Source organism: Balaenoptera ricei, chromosome 11, assembly GCF_028023285.1.
Source record: "Balaenoptera ricei isolate mBalRic1 chromosome 11, mBalRic1.hap2, whole genome shotgun sequence".
In the NCBI taxonomy this organism is placed as follows: Eukaryota; Metazoa; Chordata; class Mammalia; order Artiodactyla; family Balaenopteridae; genus Balaenoptera; species Balaenoptera ricei.
The window spans coordinates 24626010-24652129 of NC_082649.1; the positions used below are offsets into that span (position 1 = coordinate 24626010).

The window sequence follows — 26120 nt, forward strand, 5'->3', positions numbered from 1 at the left end:
AATGGTCTGCCTTCTTTCCTCCTGACTTCCTGGAGTTCTGGGGATAGATCCCTGGATCTGCTTGTAAATCTTCCCTCTCCAAAGCCTTAAGCCCAGTCTGGTAGGGAGTGGAAAAGGTGTGCTGGGTAAAGAAATCCCTACCAACGATGGATCCCAAGGTCTTCCCCAGTAGGATTCCCAGGGAGGCCCCTTTCCCCCGTATTTGCGTTTGTCTCTCTGGTGTCCTGGGAATCTGTCTCCTCTCACTTTTGTCTCTGTCAGTTTTCTTCCCCCACCTTCCCCACGCCCCCAGAAGGGGAGATGAGGAAAGGTGAAAGGGGAAACCAAAAAAGCAGGGTCTTTGCAAGGCTGCAGTCTTCGGAGTTGCGGGTGATAAATCCACTTAATCTATTTAATATTGGCTTTCAGAAATTCACACACACACTCACACACAGATCAGAACAAGGTGAGGACTACCGAGGGGACGGGGAGGGACCGGCTCCCTCCGGACACTGGAAGGTTTGTACCCTAGGTTCCCTTCTGCCCGGCTGCCCAGGAGTTGGGATAGGAGGAAGGGAGTATTTACAGAGAACGGGGACGTAATCTTCATCCCACGGTGAAGGTTCTGAAACCGGTAACCTCCCAAATCTCATTCCAAAAAAATCAAAAGTAGACAGAGGTTCCGAGATTAGCAAGAAAAGAGGCGGGGATGAGGTGGAGGAGAAACGGAACTGTATTCGCAAAAAAGAGAGTGAGCGTGGGGGCGTGGCTACCCTGGGGCTCGGCTCTCGCGCCGGGCGAAGGGGAGGAGTCTGTCAGTAAGCGGGCGAGGCCTGGCGCCACAAACCCAATCACCGGACTGAATCACCCCGCAGGGAAGAAAAGAAGGCGGAGCCTGCCGACCTGGAGGCGGGGCTTTATCAGAGCCGGGGCGGAGCCTATACAGGAGGCGGGGCTTTAGGGACAAGTTTCCAGGCTGGGGAGCAGTGACCGAGGGAGTTCGGCTGGGGGCGCTGTATTTAGAGGGGGTGGGGGCCTGGAGCTACTGAGGGGCCCGGCATTTGGCCGGAATCCCAGGAAGCGGCGTCCCTGTTAGTGTGGGTTTTGGCGGGGTTCCTGAGGAACTGGATTTGGAGCGTGCTCGCAAGGCGAGAGTTTCCGTAGAGGCCTAGTTTAGGATGTAACCAAGTCCGGTGGCCCCAGAAGCGGGTGTGCAGGGCGCCCGCTGGATCCGCGGCTTGACGGCAAAACGCGCTTGGGAGGTCGAGGGGCGCAGAGTGGGTCCGGGCCGTAGGCGTCCTTACGGATCCCAATAGTTCTCGTGGTGCTGTGCAGCAATGATGATGACTACGGTGAGGATGGTACAGAGCACCATGGCTGCTATGCCCACGGCCAGGGAGATGAAGGAGAAGTTCCGGGCCTCGCGTGAAGCGATCTCGGCTGACACCATGTCTCCGCGGGCCAAGGCCGTGCGCACCTGCGGGGGAGGGTGGGGGAGAGCAGATCAGAGAGCTGCTACCTCGGCCGCACGCCTCAGCCTTCCTCTAAGGTGCACCCCAAAACGTCCAACACTCCCTGGGACTAAGAAAGACCCAGTGAGCCCTCCTCTCCATACTCCGCCTCCATTCCCTCCCCCACCCTACCCCCCACACACACCTGCACTGCCTTGAAGATGGCAATGATGCCCGTAGGCCAGAAGCAGCAGATGGTGGTCAGCACCGCGATGGGCATGTAGTCATGGGGCGGGCGCCTCGGCTCCAGCAGGGCCAGCCCTGGGCCTTGGGGCGGTGGGGGGAGCGTGGAGGTTACTCCCGTTCCCCCCGGGGTCCCGCCGGCATAGGGCTGTGGAAGGAAGGTTGTGGGGAGAGGACGTCACTCTTACCCTCCTTGAGCCCACCAACTTTCCACGTCTGGCAGAGAAAGAGGGTTGTTTCCTGCTTTCAAACCTCCTCTGGACTTTTAGGCTGTTTCCCCTGCCAGGCCTTGATCTTTGACTCCAGCTGACCACCAGACCACTCCCTCCCCCCCGTCCCCCCCCCCCCCCCCCATTCCCAGGCTTTCCCTTAGTCTCTCCTCTCCCTTGGCCCCAGAACGCCGCCTGGTCCCCTGGCCCTGTTTCTCTATCCCACCAGCCCCCAGTGTGTCCCCAGTTCCAGGTCCTGTTCCATCCCTCCCTCCCCCCAGGTCCCTGTCCGCGCCGTACTCACCGCGCCCACCGGGTAGACTGGCACGTAGGCAGTGCAAGGCTGCAGCTGTAAGGGGTAACCGGGGGCTACGTAGCCCCCCAGTGGCAGCGTGCCTACCGCTCCAGTGTGCGTGGGCACCACGAAGCCCGGGGCCTGGGCAGTGTGAGCGGGCGCCGGCGGGGGCGGGGCGGCGGCGGCGGGCGGCGGCGGGGGTAGTGGGCCCTCGAAGCGAGTCTCCTGCAGGTAAGGGTCGGGTGGCATGCGGGGCAAGGTAGCGCAGCCGGGTGGGGGTACCCCAGCGGCCGGGCCGGGCGGGATGTGATGTGGAGGCCTCGGCAAGGTGGCGGAGGACGAGGGACCGCGCTGAGCGGCGGCCCCGGAAGCCAGGCCCCCTGCCCCTAAGCGCGGGAGGGTGGCGGTGCCAGACTGGTGGTAGTGGTGGTGGTGGTGATGGTGCGAGGAAGGGGCTGTCTGTGGGGGCGGGGCGGGAGGTTCGGCCGGGGGCTGGGGGGCATTGTAGGGTGGTGGAGAGGTGTGAGGGACTGAGTCGGGGAGGCCTGGGGGCGGTGAGCAGAGGTGTGGGGAGAGATAAGACAGACGAGATAAGGAGGGGCAGGGGGAGACACAGAGGGTCAGGGATGGAGGAAGATAATGGGAGAGACAGAGAGGAGATGGGTGAGAAGCCATCTCTCATTCTTGGGGCAGCAGAGAGGTTGTATCTAGGCCATCAGCTCCCCCCCCCCCGCCCCCGCTTTTCAATCTAGTTTTGAGGTCATAACTCTCTTCTGCTCCTCTCCCTTCTTCAGCAATGGGCACACAGCTTTAACCTGCAGACCCAAACTCATATGCTCCTTGGCTTATGGCTGCCTTTGGGCTAGCCTATGCGAGCTAGCCCTGTGTGTGCACGTGTGTAGACATGCAACACTGTGTTAACATGTGCTCAGTTCAACAGTTGTATAAACACATGTAGGATAACACGTTCCTCTCTGCCCTTCCTTCAGTGGGGAGGGGGTTCCCTAGTCTCATTGGGAGTCTCAGTACCACTTTTAGGACAGATTAAAGAAGGGTCCTCTGGATTTTACTCCCCTGGCAAGCCCCATCTGATCATCTCTCCATATTTCCCCATTGGATGTCTCCATGCGAGCCAGTGTCATCTGTCCATCTGTCACTTGCAATGATGCTACCCATGCAGTACCTGGCTGATGCTACTCCACTCTTGTACTTCCCTCACCCTCTCAACCTGCCCCCCTAACCCATGTTGTTGGCAAGGGACTGAGGCTGAGACTGGCAGGAGGAAAGGAAGAGAAGGGAGGGATATAAAAAGAGGAGGGGGTTTGGGGGTCGGGGTGTGGAGAGCTGGATACAAGGGGAATGAAACAGAACCAACCGCTAGGGAGGGGTAAGGGAGGTGGGGGGGGGGGAGAGTCAGGAGACACTGGAGAGGGCTGGAGGTTTTGTTGTTGTTTTCTACCTGACTTTTCGGATGACATGCCTGCTGTCTCGCTGGGACAGGATCCGTGCAACCGGAGTCTGGAGTCAGGGTCCCTGGCTAGCACCGGAGTCTGGGTGCGCAGATTGCGCAGCCGGCAGCAGCGCAGAGATGGAGAGATGAAGACTGTGGCGGCGGGGGGCGGAGGGAAAGCAGGGAGGGGGGGAGCTTAAAGGGACCGAGGCAAGGGAGGGGGAAACCTCCAGACGTGTCCCCACTCGGTCTCTCTCCGCTTTTGGACTACATCTCGCCTCCTCTCACCCCGGCATTCAAGCCCCCAGTTTGGGCTCCTTTGGAGTTGTCATGGAAACTGGGAGGCAAGCAAGACCAGGCAAGGCGGGTGGTACTAAGGGAAGGAAGGAGGGAGAAAGAACTCTCTAGAGTCTTCCCCTCCAAGACTGGCCGTAGTGATTATATTGTGGGAGGCAGCGAGCAGGTGCTCAGTGGATTCAATACCCCAGTTCCATCTGGATCTTGTTCACCCCAGTCAGGCCTCCCCCTCCTCAGCTTCCCTCAGAGTCTCTGTAAGATCTCAGGATCTTCTCCCAAATCCTTGGCTCTTAGTTTTCCCCTGTAGGAGAGATGACTGTATGAGAGAGAACCGTAAAAACAAAAACAAACAAACAACAAACAACAAAACAAAACAAAACAAAATAGAGAGAGAGAGAAAACCGTGTGCAGAGTTGAGGCCGGCCATGGCCTGAAAAGTTCCCAGGGTTATGACCTCGACCTGCCACCCTGGCCTGGGATGAATCGAGAGGTAAAGTGAGAGGCTCTGGTCTATAGCAGTTCAGAGGTAGGAGGCCTGTGGTGTGTTGGGGGCTGGGGGTTGCAGGGTAGGACGAAGAGGAAGCTTGGGGGATATATAGATACCTTTCCTCTCCAGGATGAAGGAGCTGAAGCCCGCTGGGAGGAGGGGATGGATCAACTGCTCATTGCTGGCAGCTCGGTTTGGGAATACGTGCTTGGTCCCCCTTCCCCCCTTTACTTATTGGGCTTCTTAGGGTTTCCAGGGCCCTCAGTGTTCAGATCCATTCCTGAAATCCCACCCACCCACCACCCCCGCCAAGACGCAGCGCCATTGCCTGAGTCGACCTGGGGGCACAGCAGTAACTGCAGTCTTTTTATTTTGCTTATTGTATCTTGGGAGCTTGTACGTGGGGATGGGGGCTGAAGATCAGCAGTCAGCCAAGATTGACCAGAGTTGGGCTTTTTGCAAAAACGTAACTGGGAGTCATTATTACCCACCCCACCTTCCCGCTTTAGACTAGTACTTCCCGGCCCCCGTCTGAGGCAGTCGCTCTCCGGAGCTCTGTCCTTCCCCTCCGACTCCAGGCAGAAACTACAGAGCTGTAAGAGAGGCGCTTGCCAGGGCGATTCCCAGGCCCCAGAGATTTAGATCACAGCCCCATACCGCTCACTCTGGCTTCTAAGGCGTTCGCGTGAGCCCCTAACCCACTACCGCCACCCCATCCTCTACACAACTCGGGGCGAAAGTTGGTTTTATTGGGAGAGACTTAGACTGGCAAAGACCTTGTGAATAGAGAGAGGAATTCAGAGAAGCTGCGATTTTTTTTTTTTAATTTTTTAAATCAAGGGAAACGTCTTTAAATGCTAAGTAAAAGCCCTAACCCGGGCAACTGGGTATCGGTAGGGGTCACAGGTGGAGAGGTGCGGGACGCCTGGAGTTCAGAAGTCCAGACCGGGTGGGAAGGTCTGAGTAAGGAGCCGCCCACAAGGAGTTCCAAGTTCAGGGCGGGGTTGTGGAGTCGCTCTGGTGGAAAGACTCATCCGAAAGCAAACGAGCCCGTCAGCGCTGCCCTAGGGGCCCTCCGCCTCTGGGGGGCGGGGGGTGTGTGTCACAGATGGGCCCCGGAGTAGAGTAGGGCAGAAGAAACTGGGCCAAGCTGCACTTTTACCTCGAGGGGCCTCGAGGGCTCTCCGTGACTCTGGAGACAAGGGCACTACACGCACTTCAGGATGAAGAGTTGTAAGACGCAGATCCTGCGCGGGCGGGGGGGAGGGGCTTAGGAGTAGGGTCCGCCTGGGCTACCTTCAGCCCTCATCAGACGGACGAAGAAATGCGAAGGACTGCCTTTCCCCAGTCTGTTCTCCCAGCGCCTCCCTGGGGAAAGAGAACTCCGTGTTCCGTTGCGGAGCCGGACGCCTGAATTGGGAAGTAGGGCGAATCAAGGCCGGGAAATGGGACCCTTGGGTCTCTGCTGCCGCAGGGACTGAAGAGGCAGTCTCTCAATTCCCAGGACATGTTTGCTGCTTCTGCCTCTCCCCGCCGGTCTAAATGGATCACTCCACCTATTTCCTCCCCCGCTCTTTGGGTGCAATGGATTGTTCCATTGCCCCTCCAGTCTCCGGCCTGCGTTGCGGGGGACACTGGCACGGTTGGTAGGGAAAGCCCCGGACGTGACGGCTGAGTGCGACCCTGAGCAGCCTCCCCTCTCCCATCCGGTCATTCCCCTGCGCGCGTTCTCCTTACACCCTTCCCCTCCCCCACGTGGGTTCCAAGCTGCAGGGAAGTAAACAGCGGGCAGAGCGAGGCTCACGGACCCAGGCCTGGTGGGAGTTTGCACTCTCCAGGGGTCCTGCGCTGCTGCTCAGGGGTCTTTCTTGCAAAACCCCGGTCTTGCATGGCTGGGATGATGCATTAGGAAGATGCTGGCCTGGGGACAGAGTCCCCGCTGAGTTAGGGACGGGGCTTGGGTGAGCGTCAGTGCGTCTACAATATGGTTGGGGGGTGTGTTTGTGGGGAGAGGACTAGAGTAAAAGTAGGATATTTTGTGACAAGGACCTGGTGTGGGAACGGGCAGGGGAGGCTTGATTGCCGGCGTCTGTTCGGAAGGCAGGGGGTGTTGTCATCTCTCTCACAGGCCCTCATCGCCCCCTTCTCAGGCGGGAGCATGCTGGGGCTCCCGGGGCTGCGGCTCCCCCCGGCGGGGTTCCTGCTCCTGTTGCCATTCCTGCTGCTGCTGCTGCTGCCCGCAACCCCCGCGGCCCATCGGGCTTCCTACAAGCCGGTCATCGTGGTGCATGGGCTCTTTGACAGCTCGTACAGCTTCCGCCACCTGCTGGAATACATCAACGAGGTCTGGCAGGGGACCCACGGTTGTGGGGCGTTGGTGGCGTCTTCAGAGGCTGGGGAAGGAGAATGGGGAACTGAATGCTGGGCCTGCCAACTTCCTCGGGGAGCTGGTGCTGGCGTGGGGAAAGTCTGGGGACGAGAGATCCTTGGTTCTAGCAGGGCACAGTAGGCATGTGGGCGCTGGCCAGGGGGCGGTGTGGAGGGGCTTCATCGTCCATCCCCGGTTGGGGCATTGCCCCCTTCCCACAGACACACCCTGGGACTGTGGTGACAGTGCTCGATCTCTTCGATGGGAGAGAGAGTTTGCGGCCCCTGTGGGAACAGGTGCAAGGGTTCCGAGAGGCTGTGGCCCCCATCATGGCAAAGGCCCCTCAAGGGGTGCATCTCATCTGCTACTCACAGGGTAGGCACCCTCCCCCACCCCAGCTCCTAAGCCCTATCTGAGGCTTGATCCTTATCTGAGGGACACTGCCTGGTGTTCCCTTTTTTGAGCCACATTGCTTCAGCCAGAGCCCTGATACTTGAGCCCTCCTTTCCTGACTTCCCTCAGTACCTGGGTCTTACCTCTGTGTGTGTCCTGAGTGGGAGGGAGGCTCCCTGCACTGCTGCCCCTTTCTTTGCCCATTACCCATGGTTCTTGGACACAACAGATAGTGGGACAGTAAAAAGCACCCTACAGTTAGTCGGGACACCCGGTATCGAATGCTGGCTCTGTCACTTACATGACGTGGATGTTTTGACACAAGGTGTGTGCCTTCTCTGGGCCTCAGTTTCCTTTAGGTACACTGTGTGGGGGGGGGGTGCGGACGGGGGGCAGTGTTGGCCCGGCTGTCCCTAAGTCCCTGCCCAATGTGGTGTTCTGCCTGCAGGGGGCCTGGTATGCCGGGCACTGCTGTCTGTGATGGATGAACACAATGTGGATTCTTTCATCTCTCTTTCCTCTCCACAGATGGGACAGTATGGAGGTGAGTGGGCACTGTGGGCTCCATAGGGGGGGCCCTGAGTCTTGAGGGCACAAGTTTGGAGCCACCTGGCACTGCTGTTCTCTTGCCAGACACGGACTATTTGAAGTGGCTGTTCCCCACCTCCATGAGGTCTAACCTCTACCGCATCTGCTATAGCCCCTGGGGCCAGGAATTCTCCATCTGCAACTACTGGCATGGTGAGTAGGACCTGCCAAACTGGGGCCTCCATGGAAAGGGCATCCTGGAGGATAGGGCCTGCTGCTCCCACCTCTACCATAACCAACAGCAATGATAATGATAACTTAACCGTTACTGAGCACTTACTATGTGAACAGGCATTGTTCAAAATGCTTTACGTTTATCACCTTATTTGCCTTAGAGAGTATAGCCTGCTGCAGGGGTTGGCCGACTGTATCCTTAAAGGGCCAGATAGTAAATATTTTGGGTTTTGCAGGCCGTACAGTCTCTGTCACAACCACTCAGTTCTGCCACAGTCATGTGAAAGCAGCCATATATTGTATGTAAATGAATGAGTGTGTCTGTGTTGGCGATAAAATTTATTTACAGAAACAAGCAGTGAACTGGATTTGGCTAATGAGTCATAGTTTGCAAACGCCTGGTATAGTTTTTAAGACCATGGATGCTGCTGGGTCCAGACTGCTTGGGTTTGAAGCCTGGCCCTGCGGCATGACTTTGGGCAAGTTACTCAACATTTCTGTGACTCAATTTTCCTCATCTGTATAATGATATAGTACATACCTTATAGGGTGGTTATGAGGATTAAATAAATTAATGAATGCAATGTACTTGGAACAGTATCTGGCTCATAGTAGGTGTTGGAAAAAGATGTTTGCTATTATGTTTACAATTATGGCTACTATTATATTACTATTCGCCTTGTCTATTACTTTAGCCTCCTGATTGGTCTTCCAGCCTCTGGTCTTGCCTCTTCTCCCTGCTTCTCTGACAACCTTTCTAACTGCTGTTTGTACCCAGACCCCCACCATGATGACTTGTACCTCAATGCCAGCAGCTTCCTGGCCCTGATCAATGGGGAAAGAGACCATCCCAATGCCACTGGTAAGACCCCAGACTCCTACCCTGGTCCCATTTTCTGCTTCTCTGACCCCCTATGTTCCCCTCTCCAACCTGGCCTGACCCCTGTGACTGACTCAGGCTCTCTTCTTCCCACCCTGCAGCTTGGCGGAAGAACTTTCTTCGTGTGGGCCGCCTGGTGCTGATTGGGGGCCCTGATGATGGTGTCATTACCCCCTGGCAGTCCAGGTAATAAGGGACTGTGTGGCCTGAAGATTGGCTAAGGACACCCCAGCCCCCACCAATCTTTATCTCATTTCTAAAAGTGGCCTGCTCCTTCCACTGTTCAGTTAATACCCCTACCCTCCATTCATCTTGTCACCCAAGACCAAAACCTGGGAGTCATCTCCTAGCCTCGTATGTAGCCAGTCACTAAGCCCTGCTGACTCTACTAGGTAGAGTCTGCTTGCTCTCCATCCCTACCAACCCCCCTTTGTAAAAACTTTTAACTTTGAAATATTTACAGATTCATAGGCAGCTGCAAAGATAGTTTAGAGAGGTCCCGTGTATCCTTCACCCAGTTCCCCCCAATGGTTGCATCCTATGTAACTATAGCACAATATCAAAACCAGGACTATGACATTGGTACGTGTATATAGTTCCATATGCCATGTAATCACATTTCCTACCACCTCTTTTACTTGCCTGGACTACTGTAATAGCCTCCAGCCTCGTCCCCTCTATCCTATTCCTCAGGAAAATCCATGGCTTCATGGCACTATGTGCCTGCCTTTGATCATCATGAGTGATCTGAAATGTCACCTGATCTACTTTAGTCACTCAACAAATACTCTGTGTGCCTAGGCACTGTTCTGGGTCCTGGGGATGCAGTAGTAAATGAAAGAGAAGTCCATGGTGTTATGTAGCTTACATTCTTGTGGGGGAGACAGACAATAAATGTAAATCTATATGCCAAGTGGTGATAAAATAAGGCAGGGGAAGGGATTAGAGGATGGCCAGGGCCTATATTAGCTGGTGGCCAGAGAAGTCCTTCTGGAAGAGTTGCCATTTGAGCAGAGACTGAAGGAAGTGAGGGAAAGGGTTGTGATCAAACTGGGGGAAGAACAACCCAGGGGAGAGGAGTAGCACCTGCAAAGGCCCTGGGGCATGTCTGAGGAATAAAGAGGCCCATATGGCTAGAGTGCAGGGAGCTACGGAGAGGGTGGGAGAGGAGGTGAAAGAGGTAGCAGGGAGCCAGTTACAGAGAGCTTTTGTGGGGCAAAGTAAGCCCCCCCCCCTTTTTTCCCTGAAATATACACAACATAAAATTTTACCATTTTTAAGTGTATAGTTCGGTGGCATCAAGTCCATTCACATTCTTGTGTAAGCATCACCACTATTTATCTCCAGAACCTTTTTTTTCTTCAAATTGAAACCCCATACCCTTTAAAGACTGGTAACTCCCTCATCCCTGCCACTCCCTGGCCCCTGGCAACCATGGCCCTTGATTTTTGAAAATTCTGAATGAGACACATTGAACACATTGGAAGGTTTTAAGTGAATGAGTAACATGCCTTATAATAGTTAGAGATGGGATTTATTTTTATCTCATTTCAAACTATCCTGTGAAGATAATAATGGCTCAAGGTTATATAGCACCTTTTATGTCCCAAAGCATTATTCTAAGTACTTTTCAAATAAAGCTCATTTAATTCTCACAACAACCCTATAGGGTAATTACTATTATCCTCTTTTGACATATAAGGAAACTTAAGTACAAAGAGATTAAATAACCTGCCTACATTCATAGAGTTGGTAAGTGGTCAAGTCAGGCTGTCTGACTTAACCACAATGTTTTGCTTCCTCTCTACAAAGGAGGTGTTCTTATACAGGGCAAAGAAGATAAGCAACATGATCAACCACACACAGTGGGGAGTGTGTGGCAGAGCCGGAGTTTAAATCCAGGTCTTTGTGCCCCTACTGCTTTCCTACCGTATGAAATCCAGCCCTTCAACAAGGGCTCCAGGCCTCCAACCCAGCACCCCACGCACCCAGCTGTGCCTTACCTCTGTGCTGCTCTTGCTGTTCCATTTGCCTGGGACAGCCTTCCTTAGTCCAGGGTAATCGCTGGGAAGCCTTTGTTGATGCTCTAAAACTAGGGTAGTAGCCTCTCCTCTTTGCTCCCATAGCCCATATTGGCATTTGTTCAGTTATTTATGGCCTGTGTCCACTCAGTGCCCATGCCAGTTAAATATTCTTAATTTTAAAAAAATTAAGAACTTTTTATTTTGAAATAATTTCATACTCAAGAAATTACCAAAGTGGTACAAAGCAATCTTGTATCCTCTTCACCTAGATTTCCCAAATGTTAACATCTTACCGAGTTTACATTAGCATCCTCTCTCTCTCCCTCCCTCTCTCTCTCTCTCCATATATATATATACACACATAAATATGTACGGAGTATGTGTGTGAACCATTTGAGAGCAGGTTGCATGATATCTCTTCACCCTTGAAAACTTCAGTATGTCAGTGTCTATTTTCTATGTACAGGACATTCTTTTACATATCCACAATACAATGATCAAAATCAGGAAATTAACATTGATACAGTACTCTGTAGACCTTATCCAAATTTTCCCAATTGTCCTTATAGAAAAAAATCCAGTGCAAGATCCAACCCAGGATCCCGTGTTGCATTTAGTTGTCATGTCTCTTTAGTCTCTTTTAATCTGGAATACTTCCTTGGTCTTTGTACACGACCTTGATATTTTTGAAGCGTATGAGCCAGCTATTTTATAGAATGTCCCTCTGTTTGGGTTTGTTGGCTATTTCCTCATGATTAGATTCAGATTATGCATTCTTGATGGGAATTCTGCAGAAGTGATGCTGTACCCTCAGTGCATCACCTCATGAGGTACATGATACCCAGTTAAATATTGGTATTTTGAGTGTCCTCCTTGCTGCTTGTGTCCTCAACAGGCCATGAGTTCCTGAAGGACCCTAGCCCACCCTGATTTTCTCCAGTTCTCCTGATAACCTCCCCCTTACCCCCCCAATCTTTTTGTAGCTTCTTTGGTTTCTATGATGCAAATGAGACGGTCTTGGAGATGGAGGAGCAACTGGTGAGTTCATTGGAATTACTTTCCCTTTCTGCGCGCACTGTCCCAGCTGTCTGTGGCTCTCTCTGCCACTGACACGGGAGTTGAAAGGTTCACCCTGTGGGGAGGGGGTCTGGGACACCAGCAGGAACTTACTTTGTCCTCCCTATGTCTTTCTTCCATGCCCCTTTGCCCACCTTGAAGGTTTATCTGCGGGATTCTTTTGGGTTGAAGACTCTCCTGGCTCGGGGGGCCATAGTGAGGTGTCCAATGGCTGGGATCTCCCACACGGCCTGGCACTCCAACCGTACCCTTTATGAGACCTGCATTGAACCTTGGCTCTCCTGAGGGATCCCTCAGGAACCCCCCAGCCCGGAGACCAAGTGGTAGCCTTGGATGTCAGGCCCTGGTGTGCCCGTGACCACCTCATTGCTCCCCCACTGCCCCCACCAACCAGGGCTCCCAGGGCCCCTTCCTCCGCCCCTCTGTGAACGACAAATCCTGGTTTCCGCCATCTCGTGTCCTCTCGTCTGGGGCTTGCTCCGAGCTCTCCCATCCTCTTAAGGCCAAGCGTGGCGAGTGAGAAAGCGGGTTAACTCATGGCTGCTCCTACTGCTGCTCTGCGTCTCTGGCTGGAGACGGAGGACCCAGCCCCTGCCCACCACAGGGGTCTCCTTCCAGGCCACTCAGGACATTTTTAGCTTCTGTTTTCCCCATGTTCGCTGTTCGTCTGAACTCCCTGTTGTGAGCCCTCCCAACCCCCAGGAAGGACCACCCATGAGAGTGGGGTTCCGAGGCTTCCCTATGGGGACATTTCCGTTCTTGAAGTGTCAGTGTTGGGGAATATCTGTGGCCTGTGAGGCCCATCTCAGGTTTGGGGATCCCCCAGTCCCTATGTTCAGTATTGGGGTGCCCTTGGGGAGCCCAGTTTCTTTGAGGCTCCAGCCCCTCTTTTAGCTACCCTTGAATGGGTGTTACCCCTGTATTTATGGAAATAAAGTTCCATTTACTCAGTTTGGCTTGACTCATTTCCAGGTGAGGGAGACCTGGCTCCCCAAGGAGGGTGGGGATGGAGAGCCTGAGGCTCGGGTGCCCGGATGCCTGGTCTGGGGTGGGACCCCCTTGGTGTTTCCGCTCTCTCAATGCCCATTCTGTGTGGGTTCCTGATTCTCTGCGGGTTCTTTCCTGCTGAGGACAATTCTCTTCCTGTCCCAGCCTGTGATTGGGGGGCTGAGCCCAGGGCTCTAGTGGTTTGGGCCCCAGCCTCATGGGTGGAATGCGCCAGCCACCCCCAGGCTAGACGAGGGGGCTAAGGGTCAGGGTGGGCATTTGTAGTGCCCCTTTTTGACCTTTGTAGGCCAGAGCTGGGTGAGGGGCTGGACAATGAGCCTCCTCTTCCTCGAAAGAAGGAATCTTGGTGGAGACAATAAGGCCCTGTCTGCTCTGGCATGGGGGGCGGTGGCTGACTCAACTTTGCATACCCCCCACCAGGCCCTAACAAATGTCATCAAGAAATGGGGGCAATTTTCCCTTTACTGCCCTGGACAGTCCCCACCACACCCTTCTTTCTCTCCTCATCTGATCTTGCCTTTTCTCCCATGACTTGACCCCACTTAGTTCTCTGCCAGCTCTGCCTTTTCCTGCCCCTCAGCTCTTCCCTAGTCTGTGTTGGGTTGAAGCGTGGAGGGCAAGGGCCAGGGGTACTGCTGGTGTTTAAAGCTAGTAGTCTCTGCTGATTTGGGGGAGTTCCAAAAATAGGGGGCCTCATAGGGTTGAGAAGAGACTTCTAAGGGGCCCTTTGCTTGGCTGGGGGGGGTGAAGGTAGTGGGATCTGGACCCCACTGAACTGACCAAGCTCCAGCTGTGGAGGAGGCTTGTGGGAGGGGGCAGGAATGGGAGGGCTCTGTCTGGCCCGCCCCTCCTCTCCTTTGCAGCCCGCCCAGCCCGCCCACCAGTCTGAGCTGCTGCTTCTGAGGCTGGTGGCCTGAAGTCTCCAGGAGAGGGGGAAAGACAGGTGGGGAGAGAACGTCAATGGGGAAAGACAGGGGGTCACTCAGAGTCTTAGAGTGAGTGTGAGTTGGGTGTGTTGTCTGAGTGAGGGGAGTGGGTCCAGGGTGTATGTGGTGGTGTGGGTGCGTGAGGGTAGCAGGAATGTGTTTAAGGTGGGGTTTCCAGGTGTGTGGGTGTGTACAAGGTGTAAAGGGGTGTAATGGTGCATATCTGATATTTTGAAGGTAGGAGGATTAGGATGGAAGAGGGCATGTCAGAGACAGGAGGGTCATGAGGGGAGGTGGAGGGAGTGTGTCGGGCTGTGAGCTTGTATGGTGCCGCATGGACCATGATGTGCTAAAGGAAGGGGGGGTGTTAGTTAAATGTACCTGCAGGTGTAGACAATCCTGGTGGCTAGTGCAAGCGTGCAAATGAATGTCCTGCCCCACTTAAAGGGCACCAGCAGACTGCTCTTGGGAGGGCTGGAACTGGAGAAGTTAACAGGAGAGGGGAAGGGCCTCCATTAACCTCTTCTTGCCTGCAGCTGGCAGAGTCTGAAGTCAAGGAGAAACATGGGGTCCAGGGCTGAGCTGTGCACTGTCTTAGGCGGACTCTCATTCCTCCTGCTACTGATGACAGGCGAGGGGGCCAAGGGTGGATCCCTCAAAGAGAGGTGATAACAGAGGGGGCAGGGCCAGGGGTGAGGTCTTCATGAAACCTGCTGGGGGTGGGGCTTCACAGGTGGCAAAACAAAGTTTAGAATGGCGGGGAGGCTGTCATTTTTAGGGAGGGTGGGGTCTCAGTGGAGCCTGAAGGGAAGTGGGGCTCCTGGCTCCCCAGGGCCTGGCCCACTCAATGCCTCTCACTTTCCCCCGCATGCGTGCAGTCAGGGGGTCTGCTCCAAGCAGACGCTGGTGGTCCCACTCCGTTACAACGAGTCCTACAGCCAACCCGTATATAAGCCCTACTTGACTCTGTGCTCTGGAAGGCGTGTCTGCAGCACCTACAGGTGAGGGGTGGGGAGCCTGGGCTCTGGGGTCTCTCAAGAGGAACGAACCCCCAAAACCGGGACCAGGACCCATATGCCAATGTCCAGAGCCCGGCGCTGTGTTCCAGGACCACGTACCATGTGGCCTGGCGGGAGGTGAGGAGGGAGGTGCCGCAGACCCACGCCGTGTGCTGCCAGGGCTGGAAAAAGCGGCATCCCGGGGCGCTCACCTGTGATGAAGGTGAGGCTGGGTCTTCCCAGGCCTCGGGGGAGGTGCGCCCCGCCGGGCTGGAGAGCCAGGCCTTCCGCTCGGTTCTGAACCCCGCTTCCTGCGCCCGCAGCCATCTGCGCCAAGCCCTGCCAGAACGGAGGCGTCTGCGTTCGGCCAGACCAGTGCGAGTGCGCCCCGGGCTGGGGTGGGAAGCACTGTCACGTGGGTGAGTTGGCTCGCCCTCCCTCGGGGTGGCGCCAGGACCTCCCTACCCGCCGTGGCGCCCCCCTCCGCCCCGCCCCCCTCAGCCCCCTCCTCTTTCCGGTAACTAGACGTGGATGAATGCAGGACTGGCGTCACTCTCTGCTCGCACGGATGCTTCAATACAGCAGGCAGCTTCACCTGCGGCTGCCCCTGGGGCCTGGTGCTGGGCCCGGACGGGCGCACTTGCGCAGAAGGGGCCCCAGAGCCCCCAACCAGTGCCAGCATCCTCAGCGTGGCCGGTGAGTGGGTGGGTGCGTGGGGCATGCGGAGGGCCGGACCAGAGGCAGGGCCAGGGCAGTGGTCACGCTCGGCTCGCTCCTTTGTCCCAGTTCGGGAGGCTGGACACGATGAGCGTGCCCTGAGGCGGGAGATTCGCGAGCTGCGAGGGCGCCTGGAGCGGCTGGAGCAGGTGAGTGCAGATGCCTGGGGCCAGGTCTGGGTGGCAGACCCCACCCCCAACACCCTGAGGTGTCTCTTCCTTTGTAGTGGGCCAGTCAGGCTGGGGCCTGGGTCCGAGCAGTGCTGCCCATGCCCCCAGAAGAGCTGCAGCCCGAACAGGTGGCAGAGCTGTGGGGCCGAGGCGACAGGATTGAGTCTCTCAGTGACCAGGTTCTGCTGCTGGAGGAGAGGCTAGGTGCCTGTGAGTCTCCATGCCCCTCTCTGTGGGGACCCCCATCTCCCAACAGCTGCCCCCAGCTCTTCCAGACACCTTTTCCCAACTCGGTTTTCTCTTGTCCAAAATCTCTGCTCCTCCACTCACTCACCCCATACCTTCCCCAGATTTCCGCACTTTACCACCCCTTCTCCTGGTCTGTCTCCAACTTGGTGGTTCCACTTATTGGTGAGTGAGACTGTCAATCCTTCAGTGTCCAGGGCCCACTCCAGGCCTCCAAGAAGCCCACAGTCAATGTGTCTGCCTGTCTCCTTGTCATTATCCAGGCTCCTGTGAGGACAACAGCCTGGGCCCAGGCCTCAATCGGCGGAGCTAAGGAGCCTCTGCAGAGCCCCTGCCCCACTAATTTATACAGAAACTGGACCCACTAATCCTCTGGGATTGGCCTGCTGGGGAGCTGCAGATAAGGTAATCTGCCACTAAAGAGCAATGAACAATGGAAACTTTGGAAAGCTGAAGAAAGGAGGAAGGCGGGTTGTCTTGGCCTGCCCCTGAGTCTTCCGGCTGGGGCAGAGGCCTGGAATGAGAACTGCTTTTTTAACTCCTTAACAAACGCAGCCAGAAAGTGCCCAGATCTCTCAAGCTTTATTCTCGGTTTCTTGCTGTTATCCAGATAATGAATAAAAATCAACCACGCAAAACTGGGTCCCACCCTCTCCTTTTGCTCCCAGCCCACCTCTGTGGTTGTGAGCACAGATCTGGGGTGGGAGGCAGGGAGTGGCTAATGCCACAGGGAGGAAATGAAAACTGGCTCAGAGAGGGGAAGCCTCAAAAGAAAGAGAAATAAATTAAAAGCCCTCCCATCTCCTCCAGCCAGGGTTCAGTTCCTTTCCCCAACTCCCCAGGGTGAAGTGAGTGCAGCACCTGATGTCTGCCTCTTCCCCTTGTGTCTGGTTAGAATGGTACAGCAGGGCTGTAGGGGGCTTGGTGGGGCCAGGACCACTGAACAACTATACCCAGGGGATGAGGGGAGGCAGAAATGTGGCATCCAAGTGTGTGCTCAACCCTGGGCACTTGGACGAGGGCAGGGATGAGACCTCTGAGTGACAGAGTCCAGCCCCCACTGACAGGAGGCTCCACGGGAAGGAGGGAGAAGGTGCTGAGGAATGTTTCCAGGATGAGCCTGGGAGAAGTATTCCAGGCATCAGCTTCCAGCCACAGCGTGAGGAGTCGCCCTCACAAATGGATGAGTCCACTGAATCCGTGGACATGGGAGTGAGAAATTGTTCCACAGAATGGATGAATCCACTGGCCAATGTGGGGTGGAGAGGTAGAGAAGACCACAAAGGAAGAGGGTCCACTGGGGACAGAATGGAGTGTTCCTACCCTTGTGTAGGCTGAACCACTGAAGATGAGGGGGAGGCAACTGTCCCACAGACAGGATGGCACAGAAGGTGGGGTTCAGGGTGGAGGTTGCACCTAGACAAGAGTCTGTTGGGGGGCGGTGCTGGGAAGGGGGCAGGGAGCGGTGCTGTAACCACATTCACTTCAGAAGTTGAAGATTCCAAAGAAGAGAACAAGTGGGGAGAGGGGAAATGAGGAAGAGGGCTTGGCCCAGCTTCAGGCCCACTGGGCTGGTAGGTGTGGAGACGGTGGGGGGGTAGATGGGAAGGGAGCTCAGAGCTGGGCCTCGCCCACCCCTCCAGGCTTCTTCAGATAGTCACCACCACCCCTGCCATCAGTGGAGATTTCCCGGAAAACGGTGAGCATGGAGTGTCGGACTGTGTCGGCCAGAGCTGGGACGTCATCTGGTGTCAGTCCTTCTGTGGGCACTGGGGGCAGCACCCGTACCTGACATCGCCCTGGGAGAGGGGTGAGCACCATCATGGCCTGTCTACCGGGAGTCTGCCCACAGGTTTCTGAGCTCTCCTGATACTTAACTCCCCTCCTCAACCTTTCAGTTCTCTGCCCTGGACAACTCCCCCTCAGCTTACCAGCTGCCAACTGTTCTCTGAGGTCCTCCCACACAAAGCCTTCCCCAGCCCCAGTCCAGACACCTCAGCACCCTGCCAGCCCCACCGTCTGGGGCTTAGTGTTTACCGCCGAATGCTGTAACTGCACACACAGGCTTTATCTTTCCGGCTAGACAGTAATGGCCTCTCTTGGAGGGACCAAGTGTTACCCATCTAGCAGGGTATAGGGGGTGCTTAATAAATAATAAATACTTACTGGCTGATGTGGGGTCACATCAGATGATCCTGTGGACATCTCAGTGCTGACGCTGACTGAAGCTCCTGCCCCATGGCGATGTCCCTCTAGCCTCTCCCATGGCCCTTCTGGCCACCCCCCAACCCCAGATCTGCACAGAGTCCTCACCTGAAGTGAAGCGGCGCTCCTTCTTGCAGTAGAAGTCTTGATAGGAGGACATGACTATAGGAACGATGGGAACCTGAGGGAAACGAAAAGCGATCAGCCCACGGCTCCCTTCTGAGGTCCCAAGGACCAGCCTCTGCCAAGAGAGGAAGGGATGGTGGGGGCTTGAGGGTCAGCAGTAGACGGCAAGGAGTAATCACCTGGGCCTGAACTGCGAGGTGGAAGGCGCCACGTTTGAAGGGCAGCATGGAGCCGTTGTGGTTTCTCGTGCCCTCAGGAAAAACCCAGACCCGTACCTGGGAAAGAAAGAGTCAAGGAAGACACACATATGGAGGGATCAGAGAATGGTTGTGATGCTGTAATGGGACTTCCGAGGCCTGGTGGCCCTGCACATCAGTTCATTTACAACTATTCTACTCCATAACCCCCATTTCCCCAGGGTGACTCACATCCTGTGTGATCAGGGTCTGGGCGACCTCAGACATGACACTGATGGCATCCCCAGTGCGCTTCCGGTCAATGAAGATGACTCCCGCCAGCCAGCAGGCCAGCCCGGCAGAGCCGGCCCACAGTAGCTCGCGCTTGGCAATGGGCACACAGCGGCCTGGCAGTACCTCCATCATCCCTAGGGTAGAGGTGGGGGCGGGGTGAGGATCAGTGTCACAGGAAGCAGCCCACCTCACCCGGGTCATCACCCAGGGACTAGAGCTAAAGGAAGAGGCAGACCTGGGGGCGAGGGGTGGGGGAAGCCCCCGAAAGTAAGAGAAGGTGACTAAAGGTGTATTATCTTGCTTATGAGGGCAGCTCTACCCCAGGGAAAGAGGCCTGCAGAGGGAGCAAGGGGGCAACGCCCCAGATGAGGGAGGGTGGAGGACCTCTAGGGGAGGCGACCCCAGGGAGGGCTGCAGGAGGATGGGCGTGGCTAGGGGAGGCGGCTCACCAAGCAGGTCGAGGGAGCTCTGGTGGTTGGAGACGACCACGTAGGGCTGTGAAGGAGGGAAGTGGTGAGCCCCTCGTACCTCCACTCGGATCCCGTACAGGTATTTGATGTGGAGCAGCATCAGACGCAAGATCCTGTGGAGGTTCCACATGGCAAGGGGTTCCAGCGGGACCTGCTGAGGTCCACCTGCAGGCCTCAGCTCCCCTACCCCGCCCCTGTCTTCCTGGGCATCTTTGCAGTCTGCTCCGCCTCCTTGTCCCTGGGCTCGCTCAGTGTCTCCTGCACACTCAGTGCCCTCCCCATCCACTGCTTGCTTCTGACCCTAAGGTTCCCTCATCACCCCAAACCCCTTGCCCCTCACTTCATGTTCTCGACGTTGCGTCCTCGCACGGCACACACAGGGATGGCGAGCACAGCCAGGAAGAGGATCCAGCCGTTGTAGAAGCCCATCTTGAAGAAGTACTTGGCACTGGGGCTGCAGAACCACAGAGTGGGCAGCAGGAGGGCGAGCAGCAGCAGGAGAGTCCACAGCCCTGGCCACAGCTCCATTCTGGTCACCTGCAGGGGACGGGGCGAAGGGCAGTGGGCCTGGTTCCTGGATGGGGGACGGGGTGGGCAAGGTGCAGAAGGCAGGGTTTGGGGGGGCTCTGGGGGCCAGGGCTCCCATTAAAACCTGTCCAGAAAGCCTCTCGAGGATGGGGGCGGTGGGGATGGGAGCTCAGGACTGCTCTCCCACCCCTCTCCCTGAAGGATCCAGATACATTCAGACATGAGACACAAGATATGGACATCCACGACTCACAGACACATGACAACAACAGGACATTAATAATAGCTAACGCTTGTAGCTGGTAAGGATCTTACAACGGTCTATCCCTCTGCTGTCCAACATGGTAGCCACCAGCCACATGTGGCAACTGAGCACTTGCAATGTGGCCTAGTCTGCATTGAGGGGTGCTTAGAGATATAAAATACACATCAGATTTCAAGGACTTTGAATGAAAAACAGAATGTAAAATATCCCATTAATAATCCTTTATATTGATTACTTTGTGAAATTATAACCTTTTGGACATACTGGGTTCAATACACTAAAATTAATTTTACCGTGCTACTTTTACCTTTTTTATGTAGCTACCAGAAAATTAAAAATTACATATGTGGCTTGCATTACAGTTCTGTTGGACAGGGCTGGTCTATATACTATGTTAAGTTCTTAAATATGAAACACACGATTTACGTTTTAAAGGAGATAGGCCCAGAAAGGTTAAAAAACTTACTTGAGGTGATATGACTCCTAAGAGGCACTTCCTAGCTTAAAGCTAAGCAGCTTGTGCTCCTAACCACTTGGTTATGCTGCTGCCTGTATATATACACACAAGTGCACACATAGCACGCAGCAGATACAGTGGAAATGACAAAACACTCACAGACATTCTCCAGGGGCTGACTGGCAAGAATAAAGGCTCTGTCACTAACACAAACTCGGACACACACAGTCATACAAAGACTGACCTGTTCACACACATACGCAAATTTACAATCACACCCATGACCGGTAAAGGATGGTAAATTCATACCCAGTAAAACCCCTCTCCACCCAGGCAGGCTCCCTGTTCCCAGATAAACCCATGGACATACCTATATCTATTAATCCTGCTTCCACAAACTGGCAAACAAATCCGACCACCCACTTCCCTCCCTCCCAGCAACACTGCAGGCAATGTGGTCAGGCATGCAGTGTGTAAGGCTTCACCAAGCGAAAAAAGGAGGGCAGAGAGTAAAAGGGTCATTACACCACCTGCCCTGGGAGAGGAAAGAGCTCGGGAGGAAGAGGCACAGGCATGCGGAATCTGCTTTTTAGGCTCTTCCTCCTTCCTCCACTCTGCCCCACGGTTTGGAGCAGGGTCACAATTCACAAAAACGGTGTTCAGGCAAATATCTGTTACTCGTATTAAGGCCAAAGGCACTCCCTTCCAATGACAGAAGGGCTGTGCTCCAAGGTAAGTCCATTGCCAAGGGTGAAGGTAACAGGTGATAGAGGAAATGGGACTCTGCCAGCTCTAGGACAATAGGCTTTCTGAGTTGCTTCATCCTACTGCCCCCGCAAGTTGGAACAAGCGTTTCTCCCCTGGACTATTTGCAACGGGCTCTTAACTCTTCCCCTTCAATCCATCTTCCACATGGCAACCACAGATGTTTCTGTGACACAAATGTGAGCATCTCTCTTGCCCAAAGGCCCTTCTTGACAAGTTGACTTCTCCTTACACCTTTGGCCACATCCCTACAAAAGCCTTTTCGCTCTAGTCAAATTGATTTACTTCAGTTCCTCAGACACACCATTATCTTTCACGCTTCTGTGCCATGAACATGCTGTTCCCTTTGGGTGGAATGTTCTTCTGCCTCTTCACTTGCCTGATACAGTTCAGTGTCACTTTTTGGAGGTCTTCCTGAACCCCTCCAGGCCTGTGTTTTCATTACACTTTTACCTTGATCACTGATTCTCCAAGTGCAGAAAAATAAATTCTTGGACCTCACCCCAGACTACTGAATCAGAAATTTTGGCCATTGGCCCCATGAATCTGTATACTATTTTAAACAAGCCATCCAGGTGAGTCTGATGTGCACATAAGTTTGAGAACCACCCATCCTGACACTAGACAGGGTGTAACCGCTTGAGGTTATCTTTGTTTCCCTCCCTAACGTGTAAGCAGCTTGAGGACAGGGATTGTCTTATTCCCAATGCCCAGGATGGAAGGAAGCAGAGAAGATGCTCAATAAACATTTGCTGAACAGATTATAAGGCTGTGTACATACCCACATAGCCGTAATTAACGAGACAACAGTTCTGAACACCAATCAGAGAGCTACCCTCTTGAGGACTATTAACTATGAAAAGAAAAGCCACCAAAAAAGCAATGAACACACCAGGACTAACAGTAACCTACTCTGGATATACACACACAATACAGGGTCACGGTGAAGGCAGAGCAACAGCAATCTAGACAAGATGGCACATACCATCTTGCACACAAGAGAAACATACAGAAAGGGGATTAACATGCCACAGGGGAAAGATGCCGCTGTCATCAAATACATGCCAACAGTGCAAAGAGCGGGGGACAGATAATGTACGTGGCAGAGGTGACGCTGTGCTATGCACTGAGCTCCATGGACAGACTGTTCACAGGCACTGGATGTAACATGTGTGAAGAGACACAGGCCAGCGGGGTCAGCAAGGTAAGGCATATGGGGATGGTTCTTTAGGGACATGGAGGCCCAGTTACCTTTTTCTCTAATATGTGACATTAAGTGACTCTCTCCAGAGCAGGGATATCCGAGGATTTATAAGCACAATGGAGTGCCAAGTGAGTTAATGAGCATACGGCTCACAAAATATATTGGCAATAAAATTATGAAATAAATAGTGTATGTAACCAGAAGCACACAAGCTGTGGACGTGTCACATCAGCACATCATGCGAAGGGGCACACGTGTGCGGTGTGAATTGGGACTGGGAAAACACATGCAGTAAACAGGCCAATCCGATCACAACATGAGTGTGGGCTAGTCAGCTAAGCCACGAGATCCCACACACGAAGATGACTGCATATGGTGGGACTATGCACATAACCTGTGAGCCCAAACAAAATAAGGTGTGATCTCTACATGCTAAAGTAAACATGCAAAGTAAACATAAGATGTGCAAAAACATGAAACCACATAACAGATGCAACAGATGAGAACACACACATGTGAACACGTCAAGACTGGCCACGAGACACGGACATATGAGAACAGGCAATTCTGATGGAAGATAACACATCATTTCTCCACAACCCATGAAGAGCACAGGACAAACTAGCCGCACACAAGCCATTAAACACATCAAAGGCACACCCACTCAATGTAGAAAACATGGCCCCTCACAAGGCATCTGTATGTCAGTAAGGGTCGAACACAGCATGGAAGGCCACTGAGAAACAAGAGGTCCTGTGCCTTGAGAGAAACAGGTGTCTCAGGGCATCCCTAGGAAGCAAATTCTGCCGGGGAAAGGAGGGCACTAAACTGCCTTCTGCCTGCCACTACCCCCCAAGGGTCACATGGGGCCAAAGGGCAAGAAAAGGAACTGGGGAAGGTGTTGGGGCTTTCCTCTCCAAGATTCCCTGTCCACACCCTCATCTCAAGTTCACAGGGTCTCCATCTCTCCTCCCTCGTATCTCTTCCATCCTTCTTCCCTCTCAGGCCCCCTCTCCTTTCCCCAGCAACCCTCTCCCAAGTCGGCCCGTATCCTTTTCCCACCAAACCTCTCCCCAGCCCGCCCTCCCAGACCCAATCTTTCCCCCATCCCCTCCTCCACATCCCTTTTAGCCCCTTCCTCCCCCCTCCTCCCATCCCTTTCCTGCCCCCACCTCAGTGGGGTGGGGGGCCTGGGGGGCTGGCCCCCTCCCCAGCCAGGCTGCGGCAGCGGTGGTGGCGGGTGGCTGTGTCTCTGCCTCAGTCGGGGTGTCGGTGCCAAGGGGGCGACAGGATTTGGGGGTGTCCTAGCCCCGGCCGATGGAGGGGAGGTGAGAATGGGAGGCTGGGCCCATAGCGGTAGGAATGGTGGGGGGTTGTCCCCCCAGCTCCCTCCCTCCCTCCCTGCCGTCTCTCTGAGGGCTGGGGCTGCTACTGCCGCTATCCCCCACCACCCCTCCCCACGCCCGCTGGTTTCCGGGGCTGGCCAGGAAGTAGGGGGCGGTGATGGGCGCCCTGTTTTGCCAATCGCCTCCCGGGGACCCAGGCATCTCCTCCCCACATCTTTCAGTCTCCTCTTGCTAGCTCCACCCCACGAGAGCTCAGCTGGGCTCCGTCTCGGTCTCTCTGGCCTTTTCTGGCTCCAGCTGCATCTTCTTTTCTCCAACTTCCTTTCAGCACACATGGCTTGCGTGTCCCTTGGTGCTGTATTCCTTCCTTGGCCCGTTCCTTCTCATTCTCCATCAGCTCTCCTCTTATTGTCAACTTGTTTCTTTTCTTCTCCTTAACTCCCACATCTGCTGCTTATTCCCTCCAACTCCAACCCTTTTCCATCTCCCTCTTCCTGTTCCCCCATTCAAGTCCAAATATTTATCAAGCACCTACTATATGCGAAGCTCTGAGTTCTTCACCTCTCTTCTTTTTCTCTCCAGGACTCCATCTCACCCCACCTCACCCTCCAGCCCTCTTGTCTGGTTTCTGCCCTTTGTCCCTGCCACTATCTCCCAGCAGTCCAGCTCCCTCCTCCACTGACCTCCCCCACCCTCCCCCTTCCTGGTCTTTGGAGAGAAGGGACACTCTCAGGCCCTCTCCCTGCCCTTTTCCTTCTGTGATGTACTTTAACCTCAGTACCTTTTCTTTTCTAGTTCCTTCCTATCAGTCTCCTTACTCACCCAAGCTGAGACTACCCCTCTCCTCAACATAGAAAAAATGTACTCTTCTTCCAATGGAAACTGGGCATTAGGGTTGCTTTCTTGAAAAAATAAGTGAGGAAGAATGCTGATTCCTCTGGGGTAAGCATGCCTCCTTAATTTTGTAGTATGTACCTAGCTCTCTCTTCAGCCCCTGCTGCCCTCTCCCCCATACTCCCATCATCCCCTTATCAGGATCATTCCATCACTCCTCCCTTCTTGGTCTCCACTTCTGCCTCTCAATAAGGTTTTTCCCTAAACCTCTACACGCTTCCCGAACACTAACCTCCCCTGCCGTAGGCAGCTCCTAACTTCTCACCATCCCTCACTGAGTCACGTAGGAACTTTTACCAGGATGTTGTTGAAGAACCCTCAGCTTGTGTCTGGCCTCCACCCCCACTAGACACCTTTGCCCTGAAAGAGTTTACATGCCCTGAGGAACAAGATGTAAAGAACACTGGTAATGGGAGGACTGTTACCTAGTTCTGCTCCTTGAGCCACAGTGAGGGCCACTGACTGTAGAAAAGGCCCAAACTCGTACGAAAGGCCCAAACTCTGAAGCAGCTTGCCTAAGTCCCAGGGGTCCAGCCCAGGAGGAAGACCCCAGTTCTGCGGAGCACAGTACAAGAAGGAAGGGGCGGGCCTAACCCCTTTCCGCCGCGGGTCGCCTAAAAGGGGGTGGATCTTGCCTCTTCACCCACTCACAAAGGGGTGGAGCTAGACCTTTTCTGCTCTTTAAGGTTTAAAACGGTGTCTAGGGCAACTCTGTTCTACTCTGTGTCACATTAAAAAGGGGATGGGCCTTTACTTCATTTCTGCTCTGTAAATCACCTAAAGAGGAGCGGGCTGAGTCGTCCAGCCGAGGGAGATGGGTTAACACCAGCGCCGCAGATCGATGTTCGCACCATCCAAACGTCGGGCTAATCCCAGTTCTGCTCCCTTCTTCACTAAGAGGGAGGCGTGGACCCAAGTTCTGCTCTTTACGTCACCGAAGGAGGCTGGAGCCATTTTGAACCCTGCGACCCTAGCGTTTGTCCTCTTTTCCGAGCTCTTCGCCGTCTTTTCCGACCTCGGCCAATCAGGGGCGAAAAAAACGGCCCAATCAGTCGAGAGAGACCGCAGTCGGAGGACCCGGATGAGGCCGAGACAAGGCCTTTGAACCCCAAACCCCGCCAATTGTAGAGCAGTCACCATGGCGACAGTGTAGAGGTGAAGGGGTGGGACCAGAGAAAGCTCAACTCTCATAGGATTGGCCCACCCCTTCCCTCCGTCTACTGCGCACGCGCGCTTTACCTCGCCTCCATTTTCCGTCGAGTTCTAGCCAATTAGTTGCTTTGGAGCTATACGCTCCAAAGTCCAAAGGAATCCGGACGTCCTCTGAAAGAGGAAGTAAAAGAAAGACAGGGGCTTGTAGTGGGCGAGGTCTAAGTAGTCTTGAGCCAATTGCTTCTGGCCTTTGGTTAT

At 54.5% G+C, this 26120-nt stretch overlaps 4 protein-coding genes across 18 annotated transcripts; 2 read left to right on the forward strand and 2 right to left on the reverse strand.

Moving 5' to 3' along the window:
* Positions 1–605: 605 nt before the first annotated feature.
* Positions 606–3719, reverse strand: PRRT1 (proline rich transmembrane protein 1). Its single transcript, XM_059937420.1, has 4 exons — positions 3637–3719; positions 2187–2722; positions 1636–1821; positions 606–1456 (listed from the first exon to the last, which is right to left on the reverse strand). Exons 1-4 carry the CDS (start codon positions 3653–3655, stop codon positions 1280–1282), a joined length of 918 nt encoding a protein of 305 aa, XP_059793403.1. The 5' UTR covers positions 3656–3719; the 3' UTR covers positions 606–1279.
* A 1683-nt stretch (positions 3720–5402) lies between these two features.
* Positions 5403–12866, forward strand: PPT2 (palmitoyl-protein thioesterase 2). 9 transcript variants are annotated; one of them, XM_059938456.1, is made up of 10 exons: positions 5403–5644; positions 5916–6053; positions 6540–6755; positions 7001–7154; positions 7621–7716; positions 7806–7913; positions 8713–8796; positions 8916–9000; positions 11822–11876; positions 12057–12866. In XM_059938456.1, the coding sequence occupies exons 2-10, from the start codon at positions 5919–5921 to the stop codon at positions 12198–12200; spliced, it is 1077 nt and encodes a 358-aa protein (XP_059794439.1). In that variant the 5' UTR covers positions 5403–5644; positions 5916–5918; the 3' UTR covers positions 12201–12866. The 9 variants fall into 9 exon arrangements, with proteins under 9 accessions (XP_059794439.1, XP_059794445.1, XP_059794442.1 ...); XM_059938462.1 differs by lacking the exon at positions 5916–6053; XM_059938459.1 differs by lacking the exon at positions 5916–6053 and having other exon boundaries at positions 6562–6755.
* Positions 12867–12951: 85 nt separating this feature from the next.
* EGFL8 (EGF like domain multiple 8) lies at positions 12952–16618 on the forward strand. Its single transcript, XM_059938471.1, has 9 exons — positions 12952–13866; positions 14386–14514; positions 14728–14850; positions 14958–15070; positions 15171–15266; positions 15373–15543; positions 15634–15713; positions 15791–15944; positions 16244–16618. Exons 2-9 carry the CDS (start codon positions 14414–14416, stop codon positions 16291–16293), a joined length of 888 nt encoding a protein of 295 aa, XP_059794454.1. The 5' UTR covers positions 12952–13866; positions 14386–14413; the 3' UTR covers positions 16294–16618.
* On the reverse strand, positions 16544–26029 carry AGPAT1 (1-acylglycerol-3-phosphate O-acyltransferase 1). Of its 7 annotated transcripts, none has more exons than XM_059938469.1 (7): positions 25950–26029; positions 19592–19788; positions 19231–19364; positions 18740–18915; positions 18491–18586; positions 18294–18366; positions 16544–17779 (listed from the first exon to the last, which is right to left on the reverse strand). In XM_059938469.1, the coding sequence occupies exons 2-7, from the start codon at positions 19777–19779 to the stop codon at positions 17595–17597; spliced, it is 852 nt and encodes a 283-aa protein (XP_059794452.1). In that variant the 5' UTR covers positions 19780–19788; positions 25950–26029; the 3' UTR covers positions 16544–17594. The 7 variants fall into 7 exon arrangements, with proteins under 7 accessions (XP_059794452.1, XP_059794447.1, XP_059794450.1 ...); XM_059938464.1 differs by lacking the exon at positions 25950–26029 and adding an exon at positions 25488–25785 and having other exon boundaries at positions 19592–19825; XM_059938467.1 differs by lacking the exon at positions 25950–26029 and adding an exon at positions 25488–25572.
* Positions 26030–26120: the final 91 nt, after the last annotated feature.